The following is a 17,768-nucleotide window of genomic DNA, read 5'->3' on the forward strand; positions in this document are numbered from 1 at the left end:
TAACACCTTGTCAGTCTTGGCCACAGGGGCAATGGAAGAGGCGCTCATTCCTTTATAGTTAGCAGAGGCACCTACTTCCAACCACCTCAGGGAAAGACGGAGCATGCAATCTACACAAGACAGCTCTGTGAGCATTCGTATGCCTTATGGCTGCTGGTGTGAAGCTATTCATTGTCTTAGCAGGCAGAGTGAATGGTGGAAGGAGCACAGGGCGGACAGTGTCCTGGATGAGGGAGGCGATCCTCTGACACCGGCTATTGTATCGTCTCCCCCTTGGCCTCGCTCAATCCCCGCAAGCCTCACATAAACAGCCAACAATGAGGGATTGTCACCAGCCAATTCCCCCTCTTTCTGCTCTTTCACTTTCACACATACATCAGCTTTGTGTGTGCGTGTCAGAGGGCGAAGGCATGATGTGCTGCAGTCTGAACCCAGCGACCGCCGCGGCTTGTCCGATCCAGCCATCTTCGCCATTTATGTAGCCTAAATATCAGCCAGTGATTGGGGCAGTCAGCTACTTGCTGCCACCGCTGCCCTTCCCTCCCTTCCCTCTCCCCTGTCAGCTACCACACTTGGGGCTCCCACAGTACCCAGGCCCGAGCGATTTATCGGACAGCTTAGCGAGGAGCGGTTATTGCCCAGAGGACTGTTAGCACGGGCTTGGCTCGTTGACTCCTTCTCCATTTCTGGCGTTTTATTTGACATGTCCTTTAAGTCCTTTAAAGAATTGGGCGTTTCTGCCGAGCGCCTCGGCTCTTTCTGCAAAAGATGGATGGCCCGCGTTCAAAGGTCTGGATGTTTTTTTCCTCCCTCAATCTCTTTCTTTCCCCTCCCTCCTTCCTTCAAACCTTTCTCCTTCTCTCTCTCTCTCTCTCGCTGGGCTTTATAGGGTGGTATTAGTGTTGTCAGCTAACCAAGCTCTGGATTTGGCTTTGTTTTGTTTTGCCTCTTAAGATAATGCTTTTTTCACTCTCCTGCCGAGAATAACAAAGGGAAAAGAAGAGCAATAAAACGGCAAAGCCATCGACTTTGGTTTCATTAAACTGGTTTTCAGCCATCTTAAATAGACCACAGGCCTTGATGGTGGTGGGGTGTGCGCACGTGTGTGTGCGCGCGCTTGTTTGCAGCCATGCGCGTATGATTACCCTCAAAACAGCCACAGTTAGTCTCGTGGGTGCACCGGTGCCACTCTCATCTCTGTCGTGGCCTTACTGTGGAAACATATTTGCCTTCGTTGGTCCATAAATAAAAATATAAATAACAGAGAGAGGCAGCATAGCTCCAGTTAGTATTCCAGGCGCACGGACCGACGAGTGTGTTTAGTGATGATAAGTGTTGTTGTTGTTGTTAGAGTGAAAAGGGTGAAAGAGCTTCACCTCCATTTGATATGCATTCCAGATGTGGAAATATACAACCAGACTGATCGGCGTGTAAGCATCTGTGTCCTGTTAGAGGGCCTTAGAGGTTCACTGTACTGGTTCTGCAGCCTAATCCCTCACACAAAACCTCACATTAACACGCCGCACGCTGTTCATCCCGCATCCACGGATGCACGCAAACATGCACAAGCATTCACGTGTGCACCACAGTGGGTGTGACGCGTCCATATATTCGTGTGGAGTATTTTCTGTGTTCGCTACAGCTGTGCTGTGGGGAACGGGGGGGGGGGGGGGGCACACTCCTGAGATGCACTTTGTATGCCGCTTTTGCTGTTGTGCTGTAAAATAAAATCTGAGTTCACCTCAGTCTTTCACTGTGGATTTACTGACATCCTGTATAGATCCGTCGCTACATCTCCACTATCAAAAATCCACACTTAGCATCACAGTAAAATGTCAGTTTGCTGATGTGTCAGGTCAGTGTATATAAAAATTGCCGGCTTTGGGGATATCAGGCTGTAAAAGCTGAATTGAAAGCCGTCTCACCCTGCTGTAAGGAGCTGCTAAGGCACCCAAGAGAATTTTATTAGTGTGTCTCTCACTGAGCTTCAGTGTCCTTGTGATGGTCTAAAGGCTGTTTTAGAGGCTTTTCTGCAGTGTTATGATTGAGAATCTGGGAGGGGGCTTTTTTTTTTTTCCTTTTTGAAGTTAAATGCATTATCTGTACAAAATTGGTTCCAAGGTTCAAATTTAAAATATTTATTATTTCCTCTTTTTTTTTCCCAAATAAGACCCAAATAAGTGTGTCTGCTGAAAGCTCAGTATTTTCTCTTATAGTGCCTTTGAAATGGTTCAGAATTCATGAAATTCCTATTTTAAAGACATTCAAGCTTCCAGATCACTTTAACCCAGTCGGGTCTTGGCCATTCTTTTCTGTGTCTACTCTCTCAGATACTGTAGTGTGCAAAAAAAAAGTGTGCAGATGACTTTACGTGACATTATGATTTATTTAAAGGAGCCACAAGGTTATAATACACTGGGCTGACTGAGAAATCAATTGCAAAGCTGAAAGCCAAAGAAACAAGGAATGCTTTTATGCTGCTGTTAAATTTTACTTTCTGCTGAATTTTTGGGTGCAAATTTGAAAGATGGATAATGGTGCTATGTGCAGCCTTTAGGTTATTTATTTTAGCACAAGGAAAATTTCCATAAGCAATCTGGAGCACAGTTTGGATAGTTGGTCCTTAGATATTGAAACTGCAGGGTAACACTGTTCTGCTAGAGGAAAAGAACTTTTAAGCTTTCAAATTTAGCTTCAGGTCAAGTTTGTTTGTGTCTAAATGTGTTTACAGGTCCTGGTTTAGTCCCAAGATTTCTAAGATAATTAAAATTATCCAAAAATTGACATCGTGAAAAATGTCTAAAACCAGTGTAGAGCCCGTTTAAAGTTAATAATATGAACAGTTTGCTTTAAAGTGGTGTTCTCATCTCCTGCCTTCTTTCCCTTCAACAGTAACGGCACGGCCGGAAAAATGAACGGGGCGCTGGAGCATTCGGACCAGCCGGACCCGGACGCCATCAAGATGTTTGTGGGCCAGATCCCACGCTCCTGGTCAGAGAAGGAGCTGAAGGAGCTGTTCGAACCATACGGAGCTGTGTACCAGATCAACATCCTCCGAGATCGCAGCCAAAACCCTCCACAGAGCAAAGGTACCAATCAACACAACGACACAGTATTTAGTGGTAACATGTACATTCATTCATGTAGTTTCGCCTTTCTTTCCTTACTGTTAATTCCTGCCTAGAAATTATTTGATATCCACTTTGCTTACTTCCTTTCACTCCTGTTCTTATGTAACTTTTTTTCTCCTGATGAAGACAAAAACGCTCTTTCTCTTGGGCTCCTTTTTGGTCAAAGCTGTTGGTGTCTCAGAGATAAGCCCAGGATGTCCTCTGGCCTTGGTGCCGCCACTCAGGAGCCCACCAGAATACAATTAAGCATCATTTTTCAATGTTTTCAAGTGGAGAAAAAAAGGATGTTCTGATAGGGTTAGGATTATGATAGCGCGTTGGGGGTCATCATCAGTAATGACCTCAGAGGGTTAACACAGGCGTGTTAGCTCTTGGCGATATAAAAGATGGGCGGCACTTCCGGGTTTGAAAAGTGAAGCCGAAGCCAAAGTGTCTCAAATCTGTATTCCTTAATAGTCACCCTTGGTAATTAATTTGGCTAGCATTAGCTTGTAGATTAGCACGCCTTCTCATCCAAATATGGTCACCTGTGACTCAAACAAAATGCAGACAGCCTTAATGCTTAGCACTCGGCGGACTTAATAGAAATCTACGGGAACCTTTTCTTGATGATGTTGTGGGTTGAGTTGCTACTTTTTGAACTGAAAAAAGGATAAACCGAGGTATACTCATAGGCTAATGGCTTTCCAATGAGGGTGCTTTTTTTTTGTCAGATTCACCCCTTGCTGGTCACATCCAATGTTAAAACACCAAGAATGAACGCTACAAAAATACTCAGCTCAAGGCTTTACTTCAGGACATCAGGTGACTACATCCAGCTTTTGTGTACCATCTTATAGATCAGTTTGGCTCCAATGCCAAAGGACGCTTTGTTCGTATCTGAGGCCAGCAGATTCTGACAAAACAGCACTTTTTAAATGCCCTGCGATGAGAATGCGTAGGATACGTATACAGAAAACACAAACACTTAACTGTATGTACACTTCTACCCACACAGAGACACAGAGTCTGTCAGCGGTTGAGGACCGTCCCACCTATTTAATGGCAGAACAAGTGATGTACGTGCAAAATTACACAAGCAAACACACACATTTTGCGCACCATTTGAAGACAAAGACTCGCTTGCCAGACTTACACAGTCAATTGTGCGAAACTGCATGATTTGCAGCTATTTTCTCCCATTCCCCTTTCTTTTTCCTTTGATGAATTCATCAAGTGTGAGAGCAAACAATAGAGACAGCAGCCACAAACGGGCAGACAATAGCGTTGCCATATTAGCAGGCATCAACCAGAGTGGGGGTTGATGACACTCCTGATGAGACATGGAGAGTGGGAGGAAAGTAAAGAGAGCAGCAGAGAGGACGGCAGGAAGAGAGAGGTGGTGCTTCCATCCAACTGTAAAGCAAATTTTCAAGCGAAGTTTCAAAGTGTCACTTGAAACAAAATATGAATCAAGAGGGATGAAGCGCAAATAAAGCCAGTAAACACTTTTCTGCAAGAAAAATGGAGTCAAGGAGTTTTCATTTCGGGGCAAGCTGATGCTTGCCATGGATGTCTTGAAATATGGCAGCATAATACAAAGTGAACACTGTATTACATTTATCCATCCATCCATTTTGTTCCGCTTATCCTGTTCAGGGTTGGTGGGGGGGCTGGAGCCTCTCCCAGCTGTCATAGGGCGAGAGGGAGGGTACACCTTGTACAGGTCGTCAGTCTGTCACAGGGCTAACACAGAGAGACAGGCAACCATTCGCACCTATGGGCAATTTATAATCACCAGTTAACCTAACCCCACTAACTGCATGTCTTTGGACTGTGATGCAGCAGTGCTAACCACTGCACCACCATGCTGCCATTAAAGGCTTTTAATTTGGCTCATCGGCTGCCTTTGGAAGGAAACGTATTTGCTGTTGGATCAGTTTGTTTCTAACCCAGAGAGAGTGGCAGAAATCATAGGGAAGAATTCTGACCTCTTGGCTGTGGAGCTTACTACTTTTAATACCAGAAACTCCATTAATATCCAGCCTCGTGTTTGATCTGGTTAAGATTAAATTTTGTGGTTTTAGTTATACTCTGGAAAATACGTCTTCCATCCATAGATTAGATATAACAGACTGATGTAGCCACAGTGACATCACCCATTAGTTTGGGAAGCACTGTTTAAAAGTCTCAAGTTAAGCATTATGGCCATGACTATCGAGGTTTTTGGAGCCAGACGTGACCATATTTGGATGACAGGATGGGTGCTAACCGTGTGAGTGCATCACAAAGAGACAGATTTAAAATCAACTTATAGCGTATTTTACTCACAAAAATAATTTTTGCTAGTTTTGTACAATTAATGTACTGCAAGCTATTTCTTTTATTCACTTGTGTTTTCAAAAGCGCTTCATACACAAGCACATACAACAGATCCAGTTCAGTGGCTTTAAATTTTTGTTTAAACTCAAACATTAAGTCCATCAGGATTTACTCATTTTTGGAGGCAGCCTCAAGTGGCCATTTGTGGAATTACAGTTTTTTGTGCTTCTGTCTACATTGGCTTAATTTTCCAGCCCCGGAACTGCAACCATATTTGGATGTTTCCAAATAAATGTTTCCAATGCATGGACGTGTGCGTTTCATAGATATGTTCATTAAGTTAAAATGACATAAGACTTTGAAGCCTGCAGGCTTGAATAGTCCCGAAAGTCACTGCATGTCCACTGCAGTGGAGGGCAGTTCAGTGTTGAACAGAGACCCTCGTAGGTTTATTCAGCTGTTTATTTATTTTTTAATTTGTGAAATAATAGCTGAATAAAGTTGCATTATGCAGGATAGATGGTCTCCCTCCTGCAGTAAATAAGTAGTGATTTAAACTGCAGCTAATTAACAACCAGGTAAATCGTGCAGTATTTTACACATTTTCTGCACACTGAAAACTGTCCTTTATAGTGTTCTGTAGGGAAATGATTATCTTTTTACGTTTATTAATATTTAAATGTGCTATATTGTATACTATTATTACATTGAGCCTTATTCTTCACATTTATGATCTCATTATTATTTCTAATCTCTCCCATTAGATATATTGAAACATATGTTCTTCAGGTGACATCCTAGCGAATGCATACATTGAAGTTGGATTTACTGTGGCCAAAAGATATGATGTCATCCACCTTTCTGCAGCTCCACCCTCCACCTCACTTCTGTTTTTAGTTTTTCTCACTCTGATTTTCTTCATCTTGGCTTCCTCTCATTCTGACTGAGTCATACGAGCTTATGAAAGCCTGGAGACAGCGTTCTGCCAAGACCCAAATCAACTCATTTCTGCACACCAACACACTTGTCATGTGCTTTGCATTTGTGTGTTCTTAGCCTTGAAATGACTCCTTTTCTCCCCACTAGTCTCTTCTCGCTCTCCTTGTTCTCTCTGATAGTTCTGATGGGTGGAAGGGGGCCACAGTTCCCCCTCCTGTCCTTCAGCTCCTTCAGATCTCCTGCTCCATCTTCACTACCCTTGAAATGAGTTGTTTTTGTGGCTGATGAGTCAAAAGTATCACTCAACGGGGAGAGAAAACACAGCCACCGATCATTCCTTTCATTTTTTTTTTTTCGACTCAAAATGACAATCTCCGTCTATATGCCTCGTTTTTTTTTTTTTTGCAGTCTCTTTGTGTGCTGTGAGGTGGAGCGCATTAAGAGGAAATGTAGCATTTGATTGGGCTCTTACTGGCCTTGTTATTCGCAGGCTCCGAGCGCTGTTGTTGTTTTCTCATATTTAAGTAAGCCGCCTGGCCTCATCTGCACCCGCTCAGCCAGAGGGAGCTGCGATTACCCCCTCGCCGGTTTTGCTGTTGAAATTTCGCCAGTGTCAGGGAAACTGTGGCCTCTCTTCTCTCAATGTGTTTATTTTAAATTAGCAGCGGCGTTGTTTGAAAAGGATCTTCACCATTTGGGGCAAATGAGCCCACTCTGGCGCCCCAGCGGTGACCCAGAGGCACTTTTTCCATTCTTTGTAAAACACCAGTTTGGATTTAAATGAGTTTGTTAGGCCCACCGAGACGCAGAGAAAGTTTCACTGCTAGCCAGTTCAGCTCCAACTTTTCTGTTTCCTTCTTTCGATTTTGTTTGCATCCTCATTAGCTCGCATTTCAGCGACTGCTAGTTTGAAAAAGAACATCAACAACAAAAAGGGGAAAACGGGACAAACATAATTGACAGCAGAAATTTGGAAAGTGCAAAATAGCGTCTTAATTAAATGCTCAGCTCATAAAGTTATGGAGGGTGCATGAGGCTGAAAATGCATAAAAACAAGAGTTCCTTGTTAAATTCTGATTAGTGTGATTAGGTTTTCTTTACATGATATGAGTAAGAAAGAAACAAATAGTAACAGATGAACATAAAGTGCTTAACAAATTTATTAGATCACCACCCAGTGTAAGGTTTATGCCACAAAATGCCCTAAATAACAGTATTAGTAATTAGTAATTAACAAAATCATTTATTATGTTTCTGTAATAGTTAATCCAGCAGTATGTGCAAGTTCTGATAATATTTTTAATGCTAAAATATAATTATTGTTACCCATGAATTTTCAAATTTATTTTTTCATTAAGATGCCAAATTACAGTTATTTACTTGCAATCCTGAACCTAAGAATTTTAGTTGATGAACGTTATGCTTGATTAATTTCTGACTTCTCAGAGAAGTCCAGTGTGCCGGCTCACATTCAGGTATAAAAACATGGATTCAGTTCATTTGCCTGATAAATAAATAATAGAGCTTTTAGTTTTTAAACAAGTTTTCAACATATTTTTAAAATATTTGTGTTTTTCTTATTTTTATGATGGCTGGTTTAATAAATTTGTTGAGCGCTGTACTTCACATATGCCCTCAACAGCTATTTTTCTCATATAAAAAGTTTCCAAACCTACAAAGAAAAGTTGAAAAAGAGATTTTTTTCCCCACAAGAAACGCTGCTGCTTAACTACCTGACATGCCTGACTAGTAGCCCAAGCTTGGCTTCCATCACTGTGTAACACACTTAACCACATGGCGCAATTCCCACCTAAAAGCTAGAGTGGCAAACCGTCAAACAAAGAAATAGAGCTCAACGCGGACTGCCTACTGCTTTAGGCCTGATTCTGGATGTGAGTTTCCCATTCATTTTCTCCACTGATGTTTCAGAAAATCCTTAAATAAAGATTTTTTTTTAGCCTTGGACCAAACCAGGTAGCTTTGGAGTAAACCATCATAAAAAGATCTGATTTGGATCAAAAAATAAAACAAACAAACAAAACGGGCAATGCTACCTGTGAAGGAACTTCTCATCCCATAGTGCTTTGCAAATCCCAGACTGCACAACAAACCACTTCCAGCCTTCTCAAACTCATTATTGTAGTATTGTCTATATTTGTGTGTGTATTTTATGTAGTGTGTCTTGCAAAGCATATCTTGGTTATCAATTATGATACAGTGCTTTATTCCTATCAGTCCTCGGGGGTTTTGGAGGTTTTGCGCTCACTAAGCGACCTGACATTCTCAGGTTTAAGCATTTCCATAGTAACAGCAACCTCCACCAATCAGAGATGTAGCGTTTTATAGAAATGTAAATGATGGACGTATTGACAGAGAGTTCATCTATTGGTTTCTCAAGTCCCGTTTTGAAGCCTTGAGATGAGCGTTTTTGCTGCCACGATCTTGGTTGCAAAAAAATGGATGTGAAGAGGAGGGGTGGGGTCAGACTGTGAAATTCACTAACGACCTTTCGATCATGAATTGTTAGCCAATGAGCATGCAGTTTCATACCACTGAAAATCCTCCATTCTGAAACAGATTTACAAAATAGACCCATAGCAGGAACGTGTTCACTGAGGTCAGGACCAGCAGCTGCTTTCCCCATAGACTCAAGTAGGATTGGAAGTCCTTTTGCAACCAAAGCTATCGCCATCTGGTGGCCTTCAGATAGATTGCAGGTTTAAGGCACTTAATTTTTCTGACCCAGAAGCTGCGTAAATGTTTCATCCTGTGCTTGGTGCATAACCAGTGTTGCCTCATATTTGTCGTACCACCTGACAGACAGGGAAAAGAGGTGATGTAGCGATGCATGAATTGTGCAGAATTGTGAGCTTTTAAATGAGCATAACAACTTAAATGTGAAGTTACAGGCATATATTTCTTTCTTCTCTTTCTACCAGCTGCTTTGTTGTAAGAAATGACTCCAAGATGGCAGTCAGACTTGGGCAAACATCGGACTGAGACAGCTATGAATAAATTAATGATTAATTACAGGATGTTGAAGATAAAACCCAAGGCTTAATGCCCGCTTGGAGCTCTGGCTAAAATGCAGTTTTCCACGTCAAACCAGCAAGTGGATATCTGTGGATCAGTGTAATCCCCCTGTCTTATTATTGTCATCATCTGGCATCGCGTGACGGTCCTAAGTGCTGTATGAGAGGCTGCTTCAGCCTGACGAAAATAAAATTCCTTGAGCAAACACGTCACTTTCTTCATATTTTTTGTTTTTGTTTTTGGCATTGAAGAAAAAAATATCATTTCAGCTTCCAAAAACACATATTGGTAATAATTTAAATGATCGCTTTAATCCCGTTTAGGTTATTCAGAAGCCAAAATGTAATCAATCACAGGAAATGATTTGCGAGTCAGCTTGGTTTGGTCCCAGAGCATTAAATTGTGTCACTTTTGTGCGTCACGCAGAATCCATTTTGCAGTTTGACCCAGGTGCTCGCGTTCAGGTTGTGTGCGAGCGTGTGTGTTTATGCTGACTAGGACGGTCTGGGGAATATCGCGGCGCTACTGTTGGTTTAATGTGTTTGGAGTTAATAACCAGATGAGTGGATGAGCCGGGGAGGAAGGGAAGAGAGTGAGAAATGGAGCAATTTGGCATTTTGTGCTGAAAGAGAGAGAGAGAGATGGAGGGAGAGATAAAGGGAGAATGAGACAAAGGGAGCCAGAGGGGTAAACAGAAAATGGTCCTTTTGCTAAAACACAACCTTAAGCGCCATGATAGGTTTGTTGCAGTGCGTGTGCGTGTGCGTGTGTGCGATTTGGCTGGGGACGTGCTTCGTCATTTATCTTAATGATACAAGTGAGACGCGCACACACACGAACATCATGCATGCACAGAATAAGTTAAATGTCTTCATTAAGTGGCTGATCTGCACAAAAGTCTCTGTACCCAACACGGCCTGGAAATACTTCTGAATTATCAAAATAAGATATAAGGCATAAGGGATTTGAGTCATGTCCAACTGAATGCAAACGAGTCTCAATTTTAACAGGCTTGAAATTATTATTCGATGAAGCGATGTTGTCTGTCAGAACTGCAAATAGCGGGGAAGGAAAAAATGAGGCCGGAGTGATTATTTTTTCTTTTAAAATCCTGATTCAATTCTCAAATAGCAAGAGCCACAGCTTCATTATGTGACTAGTGGATTAATAAAATGACTATAATCCCTCAGGCCTCGCCCAAACCAATAATCTGTGACATCTTAATTTTAATCAGTGTTTGTTTTCTGACCTGTGTCGCTGATAGTGATTCGACCTGTAGCCAGTGGCTGAAAAGACAAATAGGAAAGGGTCACCTGTAGAAATATCGAAGCTTCAGATCTGCGTGACACACAGCTGATACGAAAATAGACACAGGGGATGCTAAAGTCTATGCTGAGCCTTGATAAATGTTGGATTTGGGCATCTAAAATATCTTAAACATATTGTGTGATATTGGAAAACTAAAGAAAAAAAAAAACAGAAAGGCTTTGGAAATCATTTCCAGCCCAGAGATAAACACATGTAGCAGATTACGGCGTTTGATTTTCGATCACTGCTCAGATCAAAATCTCCCTGCCTGCCTGGGTTACTGTGATGGTGCGTCCAGGGACCCACACCCATCCAATGGCAGACATCCGCTCTGCAAGCCAACTGTATCCTCTCGCTCGGCTATGGCAACGCCAAGCTGAACGCTCTGCTGTCCAAGACAATTATCTGCTCTAATGGATTCAGTTGAGACGGGGCCGACCTGAGACGGAGGACTGATTTATTTCATTCTTTCCTAAAGCAGAGCGCCCAATTAAATCGCCTTAACTAGACGTTAGCTTTTTTAGCCAGCTACCCGGGCCCAATTAGGGAGCAGCTGCAGGTGGATTTTAATGGGAGATTGTGTGTGTGTGTGTGTGTGTATTCTCAGCTCATCTCTGTGTGTCTTTTTTCCTCTATGTTTATACTTTTGCATGCCTCAGCGACAGAGAGAGTTACTTGGTTATAAAGTTGCAGAGCTGGATGTTTTGCTTTTTTTTTTTTTTTTTTTTCCCCCCCTCCCTCTCCGAGCACTTCGAGGTCAGCCAGAAAGTGGCTTTGATTTCCGGAAAGTGCTCTTGTTGTTTTTGCAGCGAGTAAAGGAGGGAGGGAGCGAGGGAGGATTTGGGGGGGGGGGGGGGGGGTGACATTGGTGCTTTTCCACAAAGTAACTAGTGGATTGTATAGATTTGTGAAGTGCTGCGAGCTGGACCGATTCCTACGGTAACAGGATTAGAACATCAGCCAAACGCCCGTCAGAGATGCAGCATTGTTTGAAGCCATCCACTCATCCTCTCCCTGTTTTTCCATCTGACAATCTGTTCTTATTACGCTGTCAAATTCAGAATGTGTTCTCTGTCATTTTTTTCCCCCCATCCCTGCTGTCACTCAGCGGCTCTTTGACACACATAAATTATACACATTAAGGGGCATTTTTACAGCTGCACAGAAAGCAGAGAGGGAACAGTGAGGAGGAAGAGGGGGATTGGGGGGGGGGGGGGGGAAGAAATGAAGCGAGGTGGAGTATGTATTCCATGCCACCCAGAGGCCTGTGTGAGCAGTAATTGCAGTAGAGTGTAGTTAATGTGGGTCAGCGGTTGAGTGGAACCCCAGGGGTCAAAAGGAAAGTGGAGGGGACGGGAAAGGAACTGGAATTATGGAGGGAGAAATTTGTGTGGGTCACTATAAGAACCCCGCCTCGGGTAGAAGGGCTTTGGGTGCAGCTCTGCGATACATCCCACACCTGTCCTGTTTCCCCCTTTTAATAAAGCATACTTTCATTCTGCTGGACTGCAGGGCATTGCCTCTTTATTTTCACCCTGCCTCCGCCTGCCTTTTTCCCACTCCGGTCTGAGTTAATTCAGCCCCACACATCTGAATAGAGCAGCTGATGCCAACCTGGAGGTTTGGACTAATAAGATAAGTCTTAACCCTAACCCATGGGATTAAGCAAGTAATTTGGAGGTAAAAACATACCCTATTCATATTCTAAAGGACTGACCTGTAATTATTTTAATTACAATAGGGCGACTGGACTAATATATCAGCTCTTTGCAAAAGTTCATCAAACTTTGGCTTTTTGGGGGCTGTTTTGAAAAGTTTTATTTTATTTTTAGTTGCTAATTTACTTTTCTGTCTCCTTGAGAATTCAATGCTGTAAAAAAAAACTTACCTGGAAAGTCTTATCCAATAATAATAACTAGCATTTGGATTTGGACAATATTGTGCACATTTCCATCTTTTATGAAACTGTCCAGTTTGTAACAGCAGTCTAGTTCATCTTAGCACCACAAAGTGATACCTCTTCTTTATTGTTGTGCTGTTAAAGTTCAGAGTAGCACAGAGGCAATGATACACAACTCTGCAGTAACAAGTTGGTGTCAACACAGTTTCTCATGTTCTGCTGCTTATTTTATGACTACCGTATTTTTCGGACTATACGTCGCTCCGGAGTATAGGTCGCACCAGCCAAAAAATGCATAATAAAGAAGAAAAAAACATATATAGGTCGCACTGGACTATAAGTCGCACTTTTTTTTGGAGGGGGGGTTGATAGAATCCGAGACTCAGAGCACAAATTCCATCTTGAACGGCAATTTAAAATAATAATGGATTAAAGAACAGGACGAACACGGTTACACCTACGTTATGCTAACGTAGCACATTCAGCTACATGACGCACAACGAACACGTGTTCGGTATTGTAACGTTGTAAACACACTTCCAAAGTCGGCGATATTCACAACAAAGGTCGTCTTTATTAACAGAAAAACGGCTGCTGTAGGCCACAGCCACGCCAACCACAACTACAACAGCGGAACAGCAACACACACACAGGCAAGCTCTCGGTCTTTTTCTCTCTCTCCATGCTGCCTTCACGAACCTCCCGAACAGTCCGAAATCCCACAACATCAACACGCTCTCTAACTAAGAGAATCGCTACAGTATGTTAACGTAACATTAAGTTATTCAGATAACCATAGCATAAAGAACATACTAACAAGTTAACCAAACCATCAATCCATTGAATTCTTCATCCTCGGTGTCACTTCTAAACAATTCCGTACACTCCGTAGACGAAGCGCCGCTTCCTCTTCTGTGTCGCGTTAGTCAGACTCGTCGTCAGCTGCAGTTCCAATTATTCCAGCCTTTCTGAATCCCAAACAGGATGGTTTGTCACTGAAGCCCATGTTTTCTTGATCCATCCAATGACTTCCAGGAAAGTTGGGTGGCGCATTCTCCCAGTTGCCGTTAAGCTGTGCTCTCCATCCACCATCCACTGCGCCCACAGGTTACGCAGTGGAGTATTTTGGTTCATGTGTTATAAATGTCACATATACGTCGCTCCGGAGTATAGGTCGCACCCCCAGCCAAACTATGAAAAAAAGTGCGACTTATACTCCGGAAAATACGGTAGTATAAGTAATTCAGGAAAATTAGAATCTATCCAAGTTAACAAGCTATTCCAGAGCCTACACTAGTTAAGCTCTTCACAACAACCCAACAGGTTGTACACCTTGAAACTCCTGTTTTAAGGCTGCAGGTGGTCTTTTCTTGTTTGAAACCCGGATTATTTTTCTGCTACGTGTGACGGGGCTGCTCTCAAACACCTACAAATGTACTGTAAGAGAAAACGCTGAGCATTTTTTGAAGTTTCCACGGCACTCACGTTCCACTTCACATGAAAGTCACCATTTTCACTAATATTTAGGATGCACCCATGCTACCACTTGCATTTAAAGTTGGAGAACAAAGGTGAAGTGATAAAGAGCAGGAATGCCTTCAGGTTTTTGATTTTGCAGCAGCTCCTTTGAAACAGGAGCTTTGGATTCTCGCCGCATTTCACTTCCTACAGACGTCTCACAGCTCGGTATTTCGTGCAGGTCACTTTCAGTTTCAGCAGGTTTCCCTCTTTTTCCAACATATTGGTTTGTTGTCGTGATGCAACTCTAACCGTACACAGATGTACCCCTGAGGACTAATTATTGGAATTCAAGGTAATTATTTTCAGTGTTCTAAAAAGTGCATCCTCCGAGCAGCAAAAGGATTTAATGTTTCCTCCTTTAGTTTTGATCAGTGTATAATTACAACTTCCAACAAATTGATGCATTCTCATAAACTTAGAATGAATCCAGGTGCCGGTTTGTGGAAGCTGCTATGTTGCCCCGCCATCTTGAATACAGAGGCGGCGATGGGCATCGCCTTGCCGCCTAATCCCGTTTTATGTACCAGCCACACATGTAGTACGCCAAAGGCGGAGAAGAAGAGAACTCGTAGGCATTTGCATGCCGTAAAGGTAAATTTTAATAAGTGTTTGCCCCTTCAGACTCAAAATATGAAGGTTCATACATATGTTTCATCAGCTGAGAAAGCATCCCCCTCACCAAAGAAGTGAAAACACAAAGGAAAGCGCCAACGTGACCTGCATCTGGGTAAAATGCCATCCTCCTCTTCCTTACCTCACCACAGGCCTCATCTTCTCAACTGAAGTCAGGGCTCCAACACACAAAAACATGCAGAAAGGTGCTTATTTATTCCCGATATTGTCACAGTTACCTTTTATCGGCAGATTAGACATGTGACCCTCCAGTCTGCAGACAGCTGACAACGAGCCGGCTAAACAACAACAACAACAGCTGGTTATAAGCTAACATTATGCCAGCTAAATAGATGTGAATACCACCAGAGGAAAACCCCGGACTGACAGCCTACACTCATTACACATTAACAGCAGCCGGAGCTGTTTGTCCCACAATGGCCCCCGTAGCAAGGATCATGTCCTTGAATTGGGAGGGGTAAGAAAGCAGAACTGAGCTGACTGCAATCTGCTGCTATCCAGCAGAATTTACACATTGTTACTTTAAGTTAGATTCATGTAGGGTGTAATAAATGTTTTATATCTTTATTTTCCTAAACTATGGTAATAAATTGAAATCAGATTTTCAAGACAGCGGCAGTAACTTGGAGAGCATCACCTCAATGACAAGCTGGCCTAACCCTAAAGGCGTAATAAGGTACTTTATTTTCTGAGAGTGTGTATAAATATAACAATTTCAGTTCAAGATAAAGAATGATAGTCCAGAAACAGCCCAACATGGCCACTGGGGTGCTGCACTGAAGCCCAGACTAATGAAAGTCATTTAAGTAGATTAGTTGGTGCTCAGGCTAAGGTGACCCTCCCACCTACTGTGTGGCATGGAGGGAGCCTGGGATCTCCTCATTTAAATTAAGAATCACAGAAAAAAAAAAAAACATGATGAATTAAATTTACAAAGGAAGTCAAATTACAGGTCAGGTTGTCACCTCTGAAGCTAGTTTACACTAAGAACACAGCCTCATATGTGCCTGACTTTAGAGAAAGCTGTAGGAAGACATAAGTGGGGAAAATAACACCTCAACTTGGCGCTTCAGCCCCCCCCCCCCAGCACCTCTGCAGCTCCGCTGTCTCGAGTTGAGAAGTTGGGGTCGACCTGTTGTTGGAGGGGGTAGATGTGTTGACAGAGGCAGGGGGCCGTGGGTCTTCGCTCAGTCAAAGGCCCCCTTCAGCAGCTATGAAGCATTTATGAACAGGCCTCTCCCTCCTCTGCTCTCTATTCAACTCACAACCACTGTTTCTCTCCCCTCTTCTTCTCCTCTCTCTCTTTTTTCTCCTGCCTTGCAAACGCTCTGCCCTCCTTTCCTATGTCCCATCTGTCTGTCTTGCTCTTTCTGTTACATGCACACATACACTCCAGCGTCTAATAGATTCATTCACTTTGCTCCAGATTTGTGTGTGTGCATGTCTCTGGTGTGTGTTTTTGAGTGTCCCTTTTCAACAACACAAGCAAAGTGTCTCTCCTTGCTCAGAGGCCTCTCGGCCTTCAGGTAAATGTTTGTTTTACGGGGGGGGCACATGCACACAAATTGATGGAAAGAGCTTATTCGTGTTGGGTAGCAGCACTTTCTTACCTGCTTGTGGTTGTTGTACAGGTATGTGCTTATGTGTAAATAAAAAGCGAACATCCAGACATACACCTAAAATATGCACACTCAATGGCTTTCTGCAGGTTTTTCTATGTGTGTGTGTGTGTGTGTGTGTTAACTGTGAGCGTGTTGACTCTTAAACAGGTAGAACTCTAGAATATCTCGATGTGTGAATCTTGATGTGTGTGTGTGTGTGTCGGTGTGTGTGAGGTCCACTCCTCTGCTCTTTGATCCTCATCTTGACAGCCCACCACCTGGGATGCACCGCCACATGCTGCATGGCTCCCAGGCCCCTGCTACGCTGTGGGAATGACAACACACCGTGGCTAACGCAGCACTAACAGCCAGCCCTCCCCTGCACATTATATGCCGTCAGAATCACTAATGCTAACACCGAAAGCTAACCCTCCCATATACAGATATGCAGGAAATGGCGCTGGAATCAAAATTCACATCTAGCAACGAACCCTCGTACATTGTTATTGGAATTGCTAATCACACACAGGGGGCCAAAGCTTGAACACAGGTGCAATTGGAATTATAATGTATAATACTGAGACGATGCTAAAAAGCTCTCCCTTGAATACACATCATCTGCTCTGCACCAAGCTTGCAGGAAATATACAGTTATCTGCCTGAGGTGAAAATAATGACGCCAGTGAGGACACACATAGTCCATAAATTTATACCACATGCAACATATACGCTTGAAAGGTTTAAGCTGTAGAACAGGTGAAAAAGCCTTTTTATTTAATTCCTCGGCTGAATTGGGGCTTACTTCATTCCATACTGTGGACATTTGGGAGTGGACATACTGAGCTAAAAGGTTTATTGTAAAGACATTCTTCATGTGATGATTGGACCTGGGGTCCAGAACTGGTGGTGGTGTAGGTCAACAAGACTTCCCGGTGTTATCGGTAGACAGGCAGGCGTGTGGTGTGGAGCGGGTGGCAGGCTGCTGGGGGCAGAGGTCAGGCTGGCACAAGAGGAGAATGTGGCGCACAACAGAACCAGAAACTGTTGAATACAAGAGCAAAATGCATCAAATCGCACACACGCGGGCTTGCATTTGTTATTTTAAGGGCATAAGTGTGCTGACACTGAGAAGCATGGATCCATGAAGTGTTCTACAAGTAAATGACTGTGGAGCATTGCAGACTTTTCATCCTTGATGATCACTATCTTGGCTGCCTTACACAAGTACATAGGGCACATATTGTGCTACCCCAAAGTGTGTCACCTGCAGTATCTGAATTGAGACACACTAGGAGTAGTTGGCCTTTGTGTTACAAAATTCTGGTGAGGAGTGTGCAGGGACAGGAACTTGAAGAACCCACTCCCAGGATTAGATAACTCTACACACAAAGTCAGAGAGAG

At 43.1% G+C, this 17,768-nt stretch overlaps 1 protein-coding gene across 6 annotated transcripts in view; it reads left to right on the top strand.

Moving 5' to 3' along the window:
* The window catches only part of celf2 (cugbp, Elav-like family member 2), a 217,608-nt gene that overhangs the window by 126,830 nt on the left and 73,010 nt on the right, over window positions 1–17,768 (top strand). For all 6 annotated transcript variants that reach the window (XM_030719968.1, XM_030719969.1, XM_030719963.1 and 3 more), the window contains one exon: window positions 2,893–3,089. In XM_030719968.1, the coding sequence (XP_030575828.1) occupies window positions 2,912–3,089 (178 nt within the window). In that variant the 5' untranslated portion in view covers window positions 2,893–2,911. The remainder of the gene's footprint in view (window positions 1–2,892; window positions 3,090–17,768) is intronic.

The sequence above is a fragment of the Archocentrus centrarchus genome, chromosome 23, assembly GCF_007364275.1.
Source record: "Archocentrus centrarchus isolate MPI-CPG fArcCen1 chromosome 23, fArcCen1, whole genome shotgun sequence".
Taxonomy (NCBI): domain Eukaryota; kingdom Metazoa; phylum Chordata; class Actinopteri; order Cichliformes; family Cichlidae; genus Archocentrus; species Archocentrus centrarchus.